This window comes from Rana temporaria, chromosome 2, assembly GCF_905171775.1.
Source record: "Rana temporaria chromosome 2, aRanTem1.1, whole genome shotgun sequence".
NCBI lineage: Eukaryota > Metazoa > Chordata > Amphibia > Anura > Ranidae > Rana > Rana temporaria.
In genome coordinates, this window is record NC_053490.1 from 277,735,508 (window position 1) to 277,753,671 (window position 18,164).

At 42.5% G+C, this 18,164-nt stretch overlaps 1 protein-coding gene across 7 annotated transcripts in view; it reads left to right on the plus strand.

Annotated features, from left to right (window-relative positions):
* COL16A1 (collagen type XVI alpha 1 chain) overlaps positions 1-18,164 on the plus strand; it is a 249,859-nt gene that overhangs the window by 46,974 nt on the left and 184,721 nt on the right. For all 7 annotated transcript variants that reach the window (XM_040337082.1, XM_040337081.1, XM_040337083.1 and 4 more), the window contains exons 4-8: positions 1,884-2,001; positions 7,125-7,248; positions 11,652-11,927; positions 12,022-12,102; positions 16,598-16,741. In XM_040337082.1, coding sequence (XP_040193016.1) covers positions 1,884-2,001; positions 7,125-7,248; positions 11,652-11,927; positions 12,022-12,102; positions 16,598-16,741 — 743 coding nt within the window. The remainder of the gene's footprint in view (positions 1-1,883; positions 2,002-7,124; positions 7,249-11,651; positions 11,928-12,021; positions 12,103-16,597; positions 16,742-18,164) is intronic.

Consider the following 18,164-nt stretch of genomic DNA (forward strand, 5'->3'; position numbering starts at 1 on the left):
TCTGTGATAGCCGGAACACTGAACACAGGCTCTGCTGGGAAACTAAGGCCTCATACAGACTAGAGGATTTCCGCTGGAAACGGTCCGCCGGACCATTTCCAGCGGACATTCCTCCTGCGGATTTTGATGTGATGGCTTGTACACACCATCAGAAAATCCGCGTGGAAAACATCCACGGTCACATGTCGCGACGTGTCCGCGCCGTTGCCGCGACGATGACGCAGCGACGTGCGCGACGCTGGAAGGTAAATTCTTCCACGCATGCGTCGAATCATTCCGACGCATGCGAGGGATGGGGATCGGACGGACTTATCCTGTGAGTCTGTACAGACGACCGGATAAATCCGAGGGACAGGATTCCAGCGGATAGATTTCTTAGCATGCTAAGAAATTTTTATTCGCTGGGAATCCGTCGGCTGGACAAATGTCCGCCGAAAATTGTCCGCTCGGGCCTACACACAACCGGATCTATCCGCTGGAACTGATCCGCGGATAAATCCCAGCGGATAGATCCGGTCGTGTGTACGGGGCCTTAGGCCCCATACACACGATAGAATCCATCCGCTGAAAAATCCCAGCGAATGGGTTTCAACGGATAGATCCTATGGTGTGTACACTCCAGCGGATCTGTTTCCGCGGATATTTATCCCCTGGGATGGATTTCCAGCGGATAAATATTTGATGACATGCTATCAAATCTATCCGCTGGAATCCATCCCAACGGATGGACCCGCTGGTCTGTACAGACTCACCGGATCCATCCGTCCGAAGGGATCCCCCGCATGTGTCGTAATGATTCGACGCATGCGTGGAATTCCTTATATGACAGCGTCGCGCACGTCGCCGCGTCATAATCGCGGTGACGGCGCGACACGTCATCGCCAGAGGATTTCGGCGCGGATTTCGATTCGATGGTGAGTACACTCCATCGCATGGAAATCCGCGCAAATCCTCAAAAGGATTTATCCGCGGATACGGTCTGCTGGACCGTATCCGTGGATAAATCCTTTCGTGTGTATGGGGCCTTAGTGTTCCGCCTATCATGGAACAGCACGAGGAGGAGGTGCGGCTTTTGAACAATGGACGCCTGCAGTCTGACTCACTCTGCATCCGGCGTATAAGACAACCCCCGATTTTTGAGGCATATTTTTAAGTATAAAAGGTTGTCTTATATGCCGGAAAATACGATACTTCGGGAAAACTTCAGGGCGACTTGCATTAACTTCAATACAGAAGTCATTTTGCAAGTCGCCTCTGAAGTCATGGGCAGATCGCCTTGCCGAGTCGCTCAGCAAGTCGTGCTGCCCCAGTGTGAACCGGCTCTAAATCTGCCCTCTTCTCCAAAAGTGGAATAGATGCTTTGGACTGAAACACTCATAAATTCAGCTTCTCTTGGTAAGAGTATACAAAAGGCATAGCATTCCTTTATTCTGATCATTTCAACATTAATATTTATATTTAATGCCCGTTTTTTTATATTTTCCATTTCTACGACTTTGCCAGGCAAGGTAATTTACTTAACAGACAAATACATAATATCAGTTGTATACAGGAAACTTTTAAATGCAATTTGTTTTGCTTTCTGACGCTGCCTTGTGTACATTAGGGGAGCGTTCCTTGAAACATTGATAGATAGGAGTAATATTATAAGATGAGAGCAGAGTTGTCTTGACATGTATGCCCTGCAGAGAGACATTAATTTGTTTTAGCAATGTAAGCAGCGGCATACTGATTGAGAGTCAGCACATACAACTAGACACCAAAATGACAACAGTTTGAGGCTTACTAGGTTTCCTTTTTAAAGAAATTGGTTTCTTTTAAGCAAGACGAGTTCTAAAATATTGTTAAATGGAAGAAATGTTTTTTTATTTCCTTTCTTCTAGGGTTCAACTTGATCAAGAGGTTTTCTCTCCAGAAAATGAGTTCTGTAAAGAAGATTCGGAACCCCAGAGGACCTCTCATCATGCGGTTAGGAGGGGCAAGGCTCGTGGAGCAGACAGTGTGAGTGCCACATAATAATCCTTACTAGATTCTACTGTAAAACGCAGCAGCAGGTAACCAAGGAAGTCCCAGGGTAGATTTATTAGTCGTGTTTAATGATCAATTAAACTTTGTCCACCTACAAGGTTTGAAAGAGTTTTAATCATGCCCCACCTTTTACTCTCCCGAGTGATATGGCAGTCTGGTATGATTGATATTCTGTAGGTGCATACCCTGCAGCCAGCAATTTCGGCATCTCGTAAAATCCTTGCTAATCCTGAAATGTGATCCTTGAGAGAAGTATCAGACTAGGCACCGCTCCAACCCATTACACAATAGAGAACTGCATGCGTTTTCATTTTTTTTTTAAATCTTGGAATACTTCCCAGATGATCCTGGATTGGATGCATAAAAAAATCAAAAAAGTCTACATTGAGAATTTTTTTTTTTACTGGAGGGGGCGTATTGATTTAAGTAATGTCGCCATGGAAATAAAAAAAAAGGGGGGGCAGTCTGAATTATTATAAGACATTATAATATGCCATATTGACAGGACTGTTTCCTGAATATGAACATTTTTTTTTAGTCTACTCTCTTGACATCTATATAATTGTTGACATAATGTAAGCAGCAACTATAAAATGCTGAAATATACATCTGTAGCATTTTTTCTAATGCGTATGTTGAAGCTCTGAGATGAGTTAGGGTAGAGAATGCATAACAGTTCGATAGTGTCTGCTTTTAATAGCCTTCTTAGAACAAGAGGTGGAAGGGCTAAGTGTGCCCTGTGAGCGTCCATATATTTCTGAGGTTAATTCAGGACACACCGTGGCTCTACGGGATTGAGCCATAAAAGTGACTTTCTTGCTTGTATTTACTCTTCAAATCCACGATGGCCTGAGGTCTTGTTCAAAAAGACTTTGTTATTATAATAATCAAGGTACTGTCACACACGATCAACCCTTTCATGGCCAAGAGTGACGGTATTAAATTAGAGAATTCCCCACAGGCTGGAGGCCTAGTTAGTGCCAAGTTCTCTTTTGGCATCATAATTAGATTGCAAGTATAATTAGTTATTCTCTGAGCTGTAATTAAACCACCAACCTTGACTACCCGTTCCAATAAAATGACAGCGTTGTGCAAACTGTCTGCACTTTTCTTGTTTTATATCTCACTTTTTTTTTTTTTTTTAAGAAGAAGTTTGATCTGTTAATGGATATTCAGTGGAGACCTGCAACAATAAATCTCAGAAGAACACACACTTCTGAACATGTGGATTAAAGCTGCTTCCACAAGAGATATGTTAATAGTTGCCACTTGCCTTTTACCTCTCTCACTGCTTTTTGTGTCTGGAAGTGTTGGAAAGACTTACGCAATCTGGCACTCACATCATTTTTTATGATTTCATTTATTTGATGTAAAGTATGTGTTGGGCTGCCATAAGTCTAAATGATTAGGACAAAAATTAGAAGCAGTCTTAATAGGTATACTTAACCCCTTCTCGCCCTGCCCTGGCATCCCTTTAATAGGGTATATACTCCTGAAGGGGGAAGGACCAGTGACCATGCGACCACTGTGATTGGCTGTCACAGTGGTTACATGATTAGTCCTGCTGGCTACCAATCATTAGTGGGGACCGAAAGCTGTGTTGGGAGTGTGCAGTGAGTGCCATCCAGCCACCCAGTAATACTTATAGGCGGAATGTGGACCTTAAAGCCTGCGCTTTTGCTGCCACACAATGTGTTACGGGGGCGGCAACAAGTTAAAAGTAAATTTCCAGCAAAACAATTTTTTTTACTGTATGTATGTCAAGCAAAAAAAAAAACCTTTTTACAGTTTTGCGATAGAATGAGTGAGGCTTAGAATACCTGTCGGATTTTTACTGCCACCCATTTCTGTTGGAAATATTTACAGTCACTTCCTATCCTGTGGACAACAGATTCACTGGACAGGAAATGGGGGGACATTTTCAACAGGGACACAGGCAGCGGTAAATCTCAAAAATTCAAAAAGGAGCTTGAGACCAAAACCGCACAAAAGTGTCCAAAATAGTTTTAATTATTTAAATTGTTAAAAAGTTTTATAAAAAGAGCCAACGCGTTTTAGGGGGAAACAACACTCCTTCACTTTTCATCAGGATAAAATGTATGTGGTCTTCCATTACAGCTCAGCAACTGCTGCTGTCACGTTGTTACTCCATGTGGAAAGTTCAATAGTGGTTCAAATATAAATCAGTCAAATCACTGAGTCCACCCATGTTTTATCCAGTGTTAAGCCCTAATGAAGAGGGAGTGTTGTTGCCCCTGAAATGAGTTGGATGTTTTCTGTATATCTATTGTTTGAGCTACTGTCTGGTGACCATTAAAGTAAGCTTTGGTATGTGGGAGCCACCTCGCCAAAACTATGGAGTTTGTTTGAAGTTTTTCTTTATATGACTTTACAAGCAAGCTTGAACGTTCCCAGTTGGTTGGTTTAATCAACAAGTATAATAATAGTGGTACATATTTACCCCTGAGGTACATCTTTACCCCTGAACATTCCCAGTTGGCTGGTTAAATCAACAAGTATAATAATAGTGGTACATCTTTACCCCTGAGGAAGAATAATACAAATATTTGAAATGTGCTGGTTACCCAGTAAAAGAATGTTGATGAGCACAAAAATTGTGGTTATATGTTCCAAGTCTGAACTGGTAGGTTTACTACTTATGTGTATACTATATATATACTGTCCAGCCAGTTACAGATTGAAATTTGTGATGCTGTACATTGTACTTTTATATATATATATATATATATATATATATATATATTTGGATCCATTTTTATATATGGTATTTAATACTTCCTGAAAGGGGGATGTAGGGGGTAATCTCTCTAACAGAGCTCCAGTTGATAGGAAAAATTTGGGTCTCTAACCCTTCACCACTCTATCCAAAAAATTTAAAAAATATATATCTGGACAGAAGAGCAGAGGAGGGTTAAAAACATTTTTTTTATTTATTGCTGTTAATGTACCCATAGGGTATATTTTCTCTTCACTTCCTGTTTGATTACTTGTGGGGACACAAACTGCAACAGATTTAAGCTCGGTTCACACTGCTGTGACCTGAAAGCCGCGTACACACGATCTGAATTTCCGACAAGAAAGGTTCGATGTGAGCTTTTGGTCGGAAATTCCGACCATGTGTAGGCCCCATCAGACTTTTTATGTCGGAATTTCTGACACCAAAAATTTGAGAGCTGGTTCTCAAATTTTCAGATGGGAAAAGTTCTTGTCGGAAATTCTAATCGTCTGTAAGCAATTCTGACGCGCAAAAAAACACGCATGCTTAAAATTAATTCGACGCATGCTCGGAATCATTGAACTTAATTTTTCTCAGCTCAGTGTTTTACGTCACCGCGTTCTTGACGGTCGGAATTTTGTGTGACCGTGTGTATGCAAGTTTGAGCCGAAATTCCGTCGGAAAAAAAAAACATGGTTTTCCTGTCGGAATTTCTGATCGCGCGTACGCAACATTACAGTGCAACTTTTCCAGGCGACTTGAGTGTGATTTGAAGCGACTTTGAAGCGACTTGAAGCAGCTTTGAAGCAACTTCAGGGAATGCTTGTGTAATCAATCTTCCTGTAATGTCGGATTGAAATCACATCAATTAAGATGAGGATGCAACTTGGAGGTGACTTCCATTAAAGTCTATGGGCACAAGTCAGATAGATGTCACCTTGAATTAGTACAGGAAACTTTTCTAAAGTCGGAGCGACTTCAGTAGTGCTAATTAAGACTAAAATGGCATTTCACATATCACGCGACTTGGGGACGCAAACTGCAACAAATATCAGAGCAAGATTGTAACCTAAAAAAGTGCTTTAAAGGGTTGCTATAGGAAAAAAAATGTTTTCTTTAAAATAACAAACATGTTATACTTACCTCCACTGTGCAGTTCGTTTTGCACAGAGTGGCCCCGATCCACGTCTTCTGGGGTCCCTCGGCGGCTGTCTCTGGTCCTCCCTGCAAGAACTCACCACAGTTATGCGAGAGAGCTCTCATGGTGATAAGTCCTCGCAGGCGCATAGCCGCTCACTGTATCACTCACCCCCGCCCCTCGGCGCACCGAGTCACTGGATGTGATTGACAGCAGCACCAGCCAATGGCTGCGCTGCTCTCAATCCATCCTCTCTAGCCAATCAGCGCCAGGCTGAGCGGCGAAGAGGATCTCGGAACCGAGCGCAGGATTTTCCAGGGGTCAGGTAAGTAAAACGGGGGCTCGAGGGGGGGGGGGGCGGCATCATCAGATGTTTTTTCACCTTGATGCACAGATTGCATTAAGGTGAAATTTTCTTGTTGAAGAGATTCTGCTCACTTCCTGTGCTGGTGGTGAGCATGCAAAAAGTGAGGAGCCGTTTTTCCCAGTGAAGCTCCCATGCACACTGTTGCTCTATCATGCTTTACTGCAGCACACAGCAACAGGGTAAATGAGTTTATGCGATCTGGTGCCAATCATTCTGATTGGCATCCCAATGCACCTTGTATGTGTTTTGTCATGCAGTGAACTGCCAAGAAATGAGGTGTGAGCAATTTTGTGGCAGCGCACTGTAAACACAATTCATATCAGTGTCTTGTTTGTGCTCTGTGCTGCAGCACACCTCCATTGGTCAGGTGGGTTGGGGTGCCACCCAGAATGAATGACATTGCATTGTACAATATATATAATATGTGCCGCGGTTAAAAAATGCAGTAATGCACACGATACAGCAACACAACGTGCACTTTTTGGTGTAAACAAGCCCTAAGAAATTGACTTAGCTTTTCCAGAGTTTGCTCAATAGAGGAAAGTTTTGCTTGGAGTAACTGGGGAATCTTTGACTGTCATAATTTAGTCACATAAATCTATATAACATGACACTGTATTTTTTTTTTTTTAAATCCTTTAAGTACCTTATTCCTGGAGCGCTGTTGTGTGGTTTACATGATCTTTACATGATAAATGAGGCCGCACACTGTTCTGCACTGGGCTAAAGTCATCTTTATTGTTCCAGGCAAGGAGGTCAGACACTCCACCCGAAACAGATGCCCAAACTTTAAATCTTTAGGTATAGGGTAAAGTGCCCAATATTAAAGTAACTTTTGTTGTCCCTCATCTCAGACAGGTGTTTCCTCTCGGGTTGCCTGAAGAGTTCACGCTGGTGATGACCCTGTTACTAAAGAAGCAGACAACAGATGAAGACTGGTACCTCTTTCAAATAAGTGACCGGTTGGGATACCCACAGGTAAGATACAAAGGAAGCATAAAGTCTTTCTTTTTTTTTTTACTTTCTTTTTTTTTGTACATATTCACATGAATGTATTCTGCCTAAAGCTAAACTCAAATCACATGTAAAAAAAGGGAAATACCGTATTTGCCGGTGTATAAGGCGACCGGGCGTATAAGACGACCCCCTAATTTTACAGTTTTTTTTATATCTTTTGCTTGTACTCACCGTATAAGACGACCCCCCTTCCGAGGCTTCCGACACTTCATATTTCTTCCTTCTGGAGCCATATTCTTCTTCATTCTTGCTGGAGCCAATCACCACGAGCAATGTATTCTATTAATGAATACAAACCCTGCTTGGATTGGCAGAGGCTGTAACATCATCAGCCCACGCCTCTCTGACTCCCAAAGCCAATCAGAGCAGGCTACTGTATGTAGCCTGTTCAGATTGGCAGAGGTTGTTACTCCAATCCGAGCAGGCTCTGTATTCATTTGAATACATCGCTCACCGGGATTGGCTAAGCGGTATATACTATATGTAGCAGAAGCTGCATACAGTATTACCGCACATCCAGCTTAATCAGAGTAGCTGACCCGGCGTATAAGACGACCCCTGCTTTTTTGCCAGTTTTTTTAAGTGTAAAAGGTAGTCTTATACGCCAGAAAATACAGTAATGCTGTTAAAGTAGAAGAAAAGCCTAACACAAACTATTCCTTAACAAAAACAAAAAACATTCACTCCCCCCTCCTCCTACCTATCGGCCATACCTGATCTGTGCACTTACCTTTATTAATACCAGTATGGTGACTTGAATATGCAGCTCTGGCTCTCCTGTGGGAGGGAGCGCTTGACAACAGCTGTGAATTGCGGGAGCCAGGATGTCACCCAATGTCTGCCATGGCCAACCCTTGGTGGTAAAAAAGAGGCAAGTATACTGATCTTTGAGCAGGAGGGGAGGGAATGTTTTAAGAATAGTTTAGGCTTTTCTTCCACTTTAAAAACATTAAGACACATGTTGGAGCCCTGTGATGCCTTTTATTGTCTACCAGCCCTCCCCTATGCATTGCACCAAGTGCATATTAACACACTACCATGTATTGTGGTGCTCTGGTTGCTAAATAAGTATGCATGCACCATTTACTGTTTGCAGGGGCATGCGTGTTTTTTAAATACAATGCACAAATATAGATGGGCCCTAAAATACATTTTAAATGCAGCTGCCTTTATATCAGCCTTCTATTGTTGCCTGTGTATCAGGAGTAGCAGTGTTAGATCTGAGACCAGAAGCCAATCAGGCTATGCATTACACATGTGCAAACAAGAACCATGCTGAAAAGAGGAAAGAAAGAAATGAACAGGATTGTGACTAATCACTGGGCTGTTTTGCCTTTATTGTCCAATCAACAGACTGTAGGGAGTGCAGAGGGTTCAGGAACTAGACTCCGACGAGCCACTACCCCTTGCCACCCACCCCCTACTCAGGATGAGTAGTGATGTGGTGTGTTGTGCACACCACGTCAAATGTTGCCAAATTGCCCTTACAGTAGGAGGGTCTTAAAGGGGCATTCAATAATAAAACAAGAGTTCATAGCAAGTGGAAGAGTTCACGAGTGTAATATACAGGGGGTGCAGGATTCAGGAGTGCACTATGCACAGTGCAGGAGTGCGGTTTGCACATAGAGCAGGTTTTAGAAGTGCACTATGTACAGTGCAAGAATGCGGTATGTACGGAGAGCAGGTTTTAGGAGTGCACTGTGCAGGGGTGCGGTATGCACAGAGTGTAAGTTTCAGGAGTGAGTTATGCATGTGATGCAAGAGTCAGGAGTGTGTTACATATGGGGTGCAGGGTTCAGGCGTCACTGTGTATAAATTTCATGGTTTAGGAGTGCACTACGCATGAGGTGCAAGGTTCAGGATTGCACAATGCATGGAGTTCAGGGTTTAGGAGTACATTAAGCATGGGTGCAATATTCAGGAGTGTGCTATGTATGGAGTGCAGGTTTTAGCCCTCTTCCTCAGCTTCTTACCTCTGCATCGCCTCCACATCTCACTCGCATCTCTGCACCCTCCCTCAGCTCTGGCCTCCACCACCCCACCATCTGCACATATGCACCCCGTACACTGCTCTCATCTTTGTCCCTCCCCCTCCATTTTAAAGCTCGACCCGCAAGCTTACCTTTTATCACTCAGCAGCAACCCCGACTGTAGAACTGTGCTGTCACCCATTTCTAAACACAGAAGCCGGCTTCTGTGTTTAAAAGTGATAGTGGTGAGCAGCGAGCACAAGGTTAGCACCGGAGGTGGTGAAATGCATTTCCACTACGTTCTGGAAGAAAAAATAGGCCATGGGTGTGAATGGGACCTTATTGTTCGTCTTTAAATGTGCTCATTTTGATATATAATTAAAAATCCTGAATGTGACTAATGGATCCTATATCAGCACTTATTGAACAAGTTGGCTGACTGTTAAACCTAGTACAGATAGCCTTCAAATCTCTGAAAGTGAATACAAAATACAGGCATCCAATTAAATGTGTAACAAAAAAATATGTAAAAAGATGTCTTTTGGGTCATTGCTACACTAGTGACCCAAAAAGTCACTATCACTGTCTTTTTAAGTAAGTGGCTCACAAACACACAGCTGTTTGAACTTTTCCTCCTGACATATCCTGACATAGCACAGCTTGAACTGAGGCAAATCAGATATTATCGATCCCTATGTGAAACACGTTATTAACATTAAATGACATTTTTCCTATTGATGGACCAGAAATAGAAAAACAAATAATTATGGTTCAGCACAAATCTGAAAAATGTCAATCCACTGAATCTTAATTTCGAATCCAGTTAAAGCCTTGTACATCAAGATGTTAACACCACACAGGTCATCCCATTGTGGTTGCTGAAAAGACCTTTGGGCTTATTGGGCTATTGGATATGCATTTTTTCTATAACATAGCAACAAGTTTTAGCTCTTTTTTATACCCTGCAAATGACAAATGGTACTTTATTATGGCTGTCCTTAATGCTTCCCAGTTTATTTGCTCTAATTATAAATGCAGCATAGCTTAAGATTTGTTAATGTACATGAAAAGTATACATTTTATATTTTTAGTTTGTCCTGTTGTAAATTACACTAAAGGTAAAATTCTGGTACAAAACATTGCAGTTATTTAGAAATGAAACAAAAGCTTTTTTTCCAAGTATGTTTTTTTTTAGCAGCATTACATTAAAGCGAAAATTCACCCACAGGGGAAGTCCTGCTTATCTGCCTCCTCCCTTACCATATTTGGTACTTCTCTTTTTTGGGGGGGATCGCGTCTGGTTGGATCGTCGCAGCGATCGGAGGAAAAAAAAAACCCACAGGGACTCGTAACAAGTCCCTGAAAGCTGCGGGACCATTTACAAAACGCAGTGGCAAGCCGGCTGCAAAGCCGCAAGCAGTCACAGCGGGCTTCCCAAAGTGAACATGGCGGCGCCTGGACCTGAACAGGGCTGAATAGTCAGCTTGGGTGAGGACAGCACTGGATTCCATGCACACATAAGTTAAATATTATTATAATTGCTCTGGTTGTCAGGAAAACGTGTCAGAAGTGTTGCATGCTGATAGCAGAGGAATGAAGCAGCAGACACAAATTACACTTAGTGCTCCTAATTTAGACTAGTACACACTATACAGCAAGGATCCTCAAACTACGGCCCTCCAGCTGTTGCAGAACTACACATCCCATGAGGCATTGTAAACGTCTGATATTCACAGACACGAATAGGCATGATGGGAATTGTAGTTCCTGAACAACTGGAGGGCCATAGTTTGAAGACCCCTGCTATAGACGGATATGATTTATTCATTTCATGTATGAGGCAGAACCATTTTAATGACCTGAGCTCAGAGTTGATGCAAACTCTGTCTGGGCTGCCAGAAGTGGGCAAAATCATCAGTTAACAAAGCCTTTTTATTTATTTGCATGTTATCATGAGAGACCTTTTTCATATGACCACATAAGACCCCTTTCACACTGGGCGGATCCCGTTGATCCCTGCTGAGCCGGCGGATGACAGGGCAGTCCCAGCACACTGTGCAGGGACAGCCCTGTCTTTTCTCCGCTCTCCCCTATGGGAGGATCGGATGAACACGGACCGTCTGTCCGTGTTCACCCGATCCGATCCGCCAGACGGATGGAAAAATAGGTTTTTCCTCCGTCACACTTTGGCGGATCGGAGTGGGTCAGATGCCATAGAGGAGCGCGAGCGCCCGTTCAGGTCCGCCTAAAAAACTGGCCCGTGTGAAAGAGCCCTAAGAAGGTATTTTACAAAGGATAACAATTCGGCTTTGATGAAGAAAATAAGTAAATAATACAGAATAAAACAACAGATTTTTCTTGTTATGACACTGAACCTATATATCTACTTCACAGATATCATTATCAGTCAATGGAAAAGAGAGAAGTATGGATTTCCAAGCTAAAGGCCGCGATAAAGACTTTGTTGGTTGCACATTCACCGGACCTGGACTACATTCCTTATTTGATAATGCATGGCACAAGATAGTGCTGAGTGTGCGAGAGAGGGTTGTGTCTATACACATTGACTGTAGCTACATATCCAGCAAACCTTTTGAGCCCAGAGGTGCTGTATCTAGTGAAGGGTATACTTTCATTGGGTTGGACGTGGTGACTGGATCCCCGATACATGTAAGTCTCAAAATGAATGTAACATATATATTTTTATGAACGATTTACATACATTTTTGTAGTTTAATAATGTTTATTGTTATTTTTCCTACAGTTTGACATCCAAAAGTTTGCTATATATTGTGATCCCCAAATGGCTATGCAGGAGAGCTGCTGTGAAATCCTTCCTTCAGGGGTAAATATATATTGTCTTCATTTTTTATTGAATGTTTAAACCTTGCACCAATTGTGTACTACTACCATTTTATGTACATTCATCAGTTATAACAACTAAGCTTTTTTCCGGATAGATCAGATCATCCCATTTACCAAGGTATGAACCAATGTTTAGATTAGCACAATGGACTCATGGTAGTTGACAGTTGTTTGATCAGCTATTCACAATGCCCTTCAGAGAGGAGCACATGTAACCAATCAAAATAATAAATTGTCATTTCTACTAGATGTAATGCTGCTCTTTATTTTGGGTGCACATTAACTGTTACATTGTTGGTCAATGAGATCAAGGGTAAGTTTGGTAAGCAGCTGGAAACATTCTGCAAGTGAAGTGATACAGTACTTTCTATATTTTAGCTTTTTAATGAAAAAGGGGCATTAGGCCTCATGCACACGGGACGTTTAAAAAACGGCAGCACTGCAGCCAGGAAAAAGCAGCGTTAAAACGCACTTTTAGCCACGTTTTGGAATCGTTTTTATAGGTGTTTATGCAAGTTTTTTGGCGTAAGTGTTTTTTTGCAGTTTTTACCGTAAAAACACTCCCTATAATGTAAAAATGCCTAAAAGCGGCAAACGCGGCTAAAAGATTTTTACATTGTTAAGGCTCGTTTTTTTCCTTCCTTTGAATGCTCCTCAGCCAGCAGCTTACAAGGGGCACCCAAGCCGAGTCAGAGCTCCGTGTATTCATTCAGACATGGAGCCTGAACCTGGCCCTGCCCACTCTCTCCCCTGATTGGCTGACTGACTTTGATTGACAGCCACGGGAGCCAATGGCGCCACTGCTCTGTCTCAGCCAATCAGGAGGAGTGTCCCGGATGGCTGAGGGGATCGTGGACATAACTGGAGAGAGAAGGGGCTCAGGTAGGTAATTAGGGGGGTGCTGGGGTGGGCTGCTAAACACAAAGGGTTTTTTATCCTAATTCATAGGATGCATTAAAATAAAAACCTTCTGCCTTTACCACTCCTTTAACCACTTACGGACCGCCCGCCGCAGGAATACTTTGGCTGTTTGAAGAGGAATATCGTTGTTATGGTAGCAGCTAGCTACCATAACCCCGGTAATAAATAATAAAGAATAAAGAATAAATGAATAATATGTTTCAGGTAGCTCTGGCCCTTGAGCCACCAACAGGGATGTTCCTCCCCCTGGGGTACTTAGCCTGATAAATGACCCTTCTACACTGTGAGGCTCCATGCACACTTAAAAAACATTTCTTCTGAAGGAGTTTTGTAGGTTTTTTTCTCCTGCCTTAAGAAGCAGCTCAATGTTATCTTATGTGTTTATGCACATTAGAACATTTAGAGCAGGGATATGCAATTAGCGGACCTCCAGCTGTTGCTGAACTACAAGTCCCATGAGGCATAGCAAGACTCTGACAGCCACAAGCATGACACCCAGAGGCAGAGGCATGATGGAACTTGTAGTTTTGCAACAGCTGGAGGTCCGCTAATTGCATATCCCAGATTTAGAGGCATAGTTTAAGCTCAGCATTTAGAGGCAGAAAAAAAAACCTTCTCGATCATGTTTTTAAAATGGACTTCCAGGCAGAAAAACGCTCATAAACGCTCCTAAACGTGGCATTTAGGAACATTTGCATTTTCAAGTGTACATTGAAAAATGAGGGGAATGTATTGAAAAGAAGCACTTGTAAAAGCAAATGCCCATAAATTGTCCTAAATTCTTATGCATTGAGCATTTTTATGGTGCTTTTTTTCTGGCAAAGGTTCGGGCATTTTTTGGAGCTCCTAGTGTGCATGGATCCTAACTCTGTGTTTCTTCCAGGCTTTGCTTCCCTTTAACCCTCTGAACTTTGAAACCTTTAAACTGTTGCCTCTCTTTTTTTTTCATATTGAAGGTATTTTAGGTAGAACACGCATCAGCACAAGTTAATAGCAAGTACAGCTGTGACCAAAAGTTTTGAGAATGACACAAATATACATTTTCACAAAGTCTGCTGCTTCAGTGTTTTTAGATCTTTTTTATCAGATGTTATTTACAAGCATTTCATAAGTGTCAAAAGTGTTGACAATTCTTCTTATCAAGACCTCTGAAATTTGCTCTGGCATGCGGTCAATCAACTTCTGGGCCACATCCTGATGGCAGCTCATTTTTGCATAATCAATGCTTGGAGTTTGTCAGAACTTGTGGGATTTTTTGTCACCCACCTCCTGGGGATTGACCACAAGTTCTCAATGGGATTAAGGTCTAGGGAGTTTCGTGGCTATGGACCCAAAATGTTGATGTTTTGTTCCCCAAGCCACTTTGTTATCACTTTTGCCTTATGGTAAGGTGCTCCATCATGCTGGAAAAGGCATTGTTTCTCACCAAACTTGGATGGTTGGGAAAAGTTGCTCTCTGGGGATATTTGTGTACCATTCTTTATCCACAGTTGTGTTCTTAGTTTAAATTGTGAGTGAGCCTACTACCTTGGCTGAGAAGCAATTCCACACATGAATGGTCTCAGGATACTTTACTGTTGGCATGACACAGGACTGATGGTAGCGCTCACCTTTTCTTCTCCAGACAAGGTTGTTTCTGGATGCCCCAAACAATCAGAAAGGGGATTTAGCAGAGAAAATTACTTTACCCCCAGTCCTCAGCAGTCCAATCCCTGTACCTTTTTCAGAATATCAGTCTGTCCCTGATGTTTTTCCTGGAGAGAAGTGGCTTCTTTGCTGCCCTTCTTGACATGAGTTCATCCTTCAAAAGTTTTTGCCTCTTTATGCATGCAGATGTGGTCACGCCTGCCATGCCAGCTGCCATTCCTGAGCAAGCTCTGCACTAGTGGTGCCCCAATCCTGTAGCTGAATCAACTGTAGGAGATGGTCCTGGCGCTTGCTGGACTTTTGGTGACCTGAAGCCTTCCTCACAAATGCAGTGGAAATGTTTTTTTACGTATTAAGTTCATTTTTATGGCAAAGAGGGACCTTGCAATTAGTTGCAATTCATCTGATCACCCTTCATAACATTCTGGAGTATATGCAAATTGGCATCAGACCTTGTGAAAATGTATATTTGTGTCATTCTCAAAACTTTTGGCCATATCATGGCTTTACCAAAAACAGAAAATTATAGCCTATCTGAGCCCAAAAACAAACATTTAATATATTACAGTCCTTAGATAAAGGGGCAGCAAGAGTTTCTTTTTTTTTAAGCTGTTTTCCTTTATTGTAGCACATTTCCTGTCTTAGGGTGACAATGCTCACTCACTGTACTGTATCCACTCAGAAGCCTCAGGCTGCTTACCTTATTTGAACTACAAACACCTCCACCTCTCCTCCTATCCGTTATATGGAGTTTGCAAAAAATAGCTAGGAAAGCAGATAAGATTGAGATATCAATTCGGTGCACAGGAAGGTATAAGAATTTAGGGATTCTGAACATCAACAGGAATGTTTCTGTACTGAAATTGTTTTTAGTCTCGCAAAAGAAAACTATTCAGCCACCACACCTATGGTCTAGTAAGCTGCAATACATCACAATTCATTTTTGGGTTTAGATATCCTTTAATTTTTACTTGCTTCAAGTAGCTACATTGCATTGATCTGTGCCATATTACAACAGGTCCAGAATAGTGAGTGAGTAGTGGTGACCTCAGAAGAGATCTTCTGCTTGCATGCTATTGAGTGAATCCTGTGTTACATTTTATTTTAACTTGCTAATCTACAAACCTCCTCTCTTTGCGTGTGTTAATGTTCATTTTAGTCATTGTAAAAACCAGAGGAAAGCAAGGCAAGTAATTATTGGGCAAGGGAGACTGTTTGAACACTTATCTTAAAGGCAGTCTTGAGTAAAACATTCAGCCACTCTTATGCTCCTTTTACACGGGCGGACCGTTCAGGTTTTTAGGCAGACCTAAATGGACGCTCTGTGCACCTCTATGGAGCGACGGATGTCACCAGTGACATGTCCTCTGACATCCGTCCCGCTCCGATCCGCTAAAGTGTGACGGATGCAAACTCTATTTTCCATCCGTCTGGTGGATCGGATCAGATGAAAACGGACTTGTGGACTTGTGGACTGGATGGACTTGTGGACTGGATGGACTTGTGTCTTTTTTCAACCTGACTAACTATGTAACTATGTAACTCTACGGTCTGTCTTCATCTAATCTCCCATAGAGGACAGCGGAGCTCTGACAGGTCTGTCCCTGCACAGTGCGCAGAGACAGACCTGTCATCTGCCTGCTCAGCGGGGATCGACGGAGCGATCCCTGCTGAGCAAAGCAGAGCCCGTACACGGATACGTCCCTGTGAAAGGGCCCTTACAGCATTAACACTTTTACAGTTTGCTCAAAAGTTTTCATGTTTTGCTTTGTAACCTCTTTTTAATAGGGGACAGAGAGTGACCTGTTAAAAAATGATATAGTGACCTGGTAAAAAATGATATAAGCTAATATTTAGACTAAGGAATTAGATCACATATTTTACTTTTGCACCTGTGCTTTATTCAGTGTCCTGGTGAAGCATCTAAGACAAGACGCAACGTGGAGGGTGTAGAAAATGTGCAAAATAGTAACCTGATAGAGTTTCCTGCAAAATCAAAACCTCAGAGTTACACTCGATGCTTCTGCCTTGAGGATTCATTACGCAAAACAGTAAGTCAAGATTCCTTATTCACATTCCTTATAAATGTTATAGAGGAAAGCATCTTAATCCACAATTACGTTAGTCTGGAATCACAACATTTTGCTAAAATGTATTAATTGATGTGGTTATTAAAGAAACCCTGTCAATGCCTGCACCTGTCACCACAATAGGTAGGCAAGGAATCTGCATTAGGAGTGCTTACAGTAACCTGCCTGTTGCAGAAATGTTATTCTAAATGGATCCTATATCCTACAGCAAAATTGACACTTCCTGGAGTGTCAGTAAAAGTGCCTTCTTCTTGCTCGACCCCTACATCATCAGTGTGATGAGCAGTGGCGGCCCGTCCATAGGGGGCGCCGCCCCCCCCTCCCCCAGTCAGTAAGTAAAAAAAAAATTATAAAAAATATATAAAAAATAAATAAATAATTTATTAAATCATGTCCCTTTAAGAAAAAAAAAATCCAAAAATAGTCCTTATGTGCACTGTCTGTGCAATCACAATGCAATCACAATGCCTTTGTGGCGCTGTCCATCGCGCCACAACTTCCGGCACGATGAACTCAATTATTATGGCCGGGCGGGTGCACACACTATAGTGATCCGACGTCACTCGATGTACAGGAAGTGACGTCGGCACTCACTCTGCAGCTCAGCGCCCGTGCGGTCCAGACTCCCGGAACATTAAGGTATGCATCCCCCTCCACTCCTGTGCTCATTTCCTCTTATCTTTGCTGTATTCTTTAAGCCGAAAAAGCGTCTGTCCCCCGCCCCCCTGCTTATTAACCAAATATCTATTAAATGTACATTACTGCCAAAATAGTAGCCGCCATGATCCCCCAGCCCCCCCCCCCTCGCTTATTGATGTAAACGTTTTACATGTACATTCCCCTCTGCTCCTCTGCTCATACCACTTCCACCCCCCCCCCCCGCTTATTAACCAAATGTCTTTTACATGTGTACATTTCTGCCAAAATGGCTCCCGTCACCGCCCCCCCCCCCCCCGCCCTACACACTTAATAACCACCAAATGTCTTTTACATGTACATTTACATTTCTGCCAAAATAGCGGCCATCAGTCCCCCCACCCCTGCTTATTTACAAAATTTCTTTTACATGTACACTTCTGCAAAGATACCGACCATCACCCCCTACGCAAAGTCTTTCATTAGGGCCACAATTCACGGAATTACGGGTTATCTAATGCAGTATGTCCACAGTATCTGGTAATCTTGTGCAGTATCTCCGCAGTATCTGGTAATCGAATGCAGTATGTCCGCAGTATCTGGTAATCTAATGCAGTATGTCCGCAGTATCTGGTAATCTAATGCAGTATGTCCACAGTATCTGGTAATCTTGTGCAGTATCTCCGCAGTATCTGGTAATCTAATGCAGTATGTCCGCAGTATCTGGTAATCTAATGCAGTATGTCCG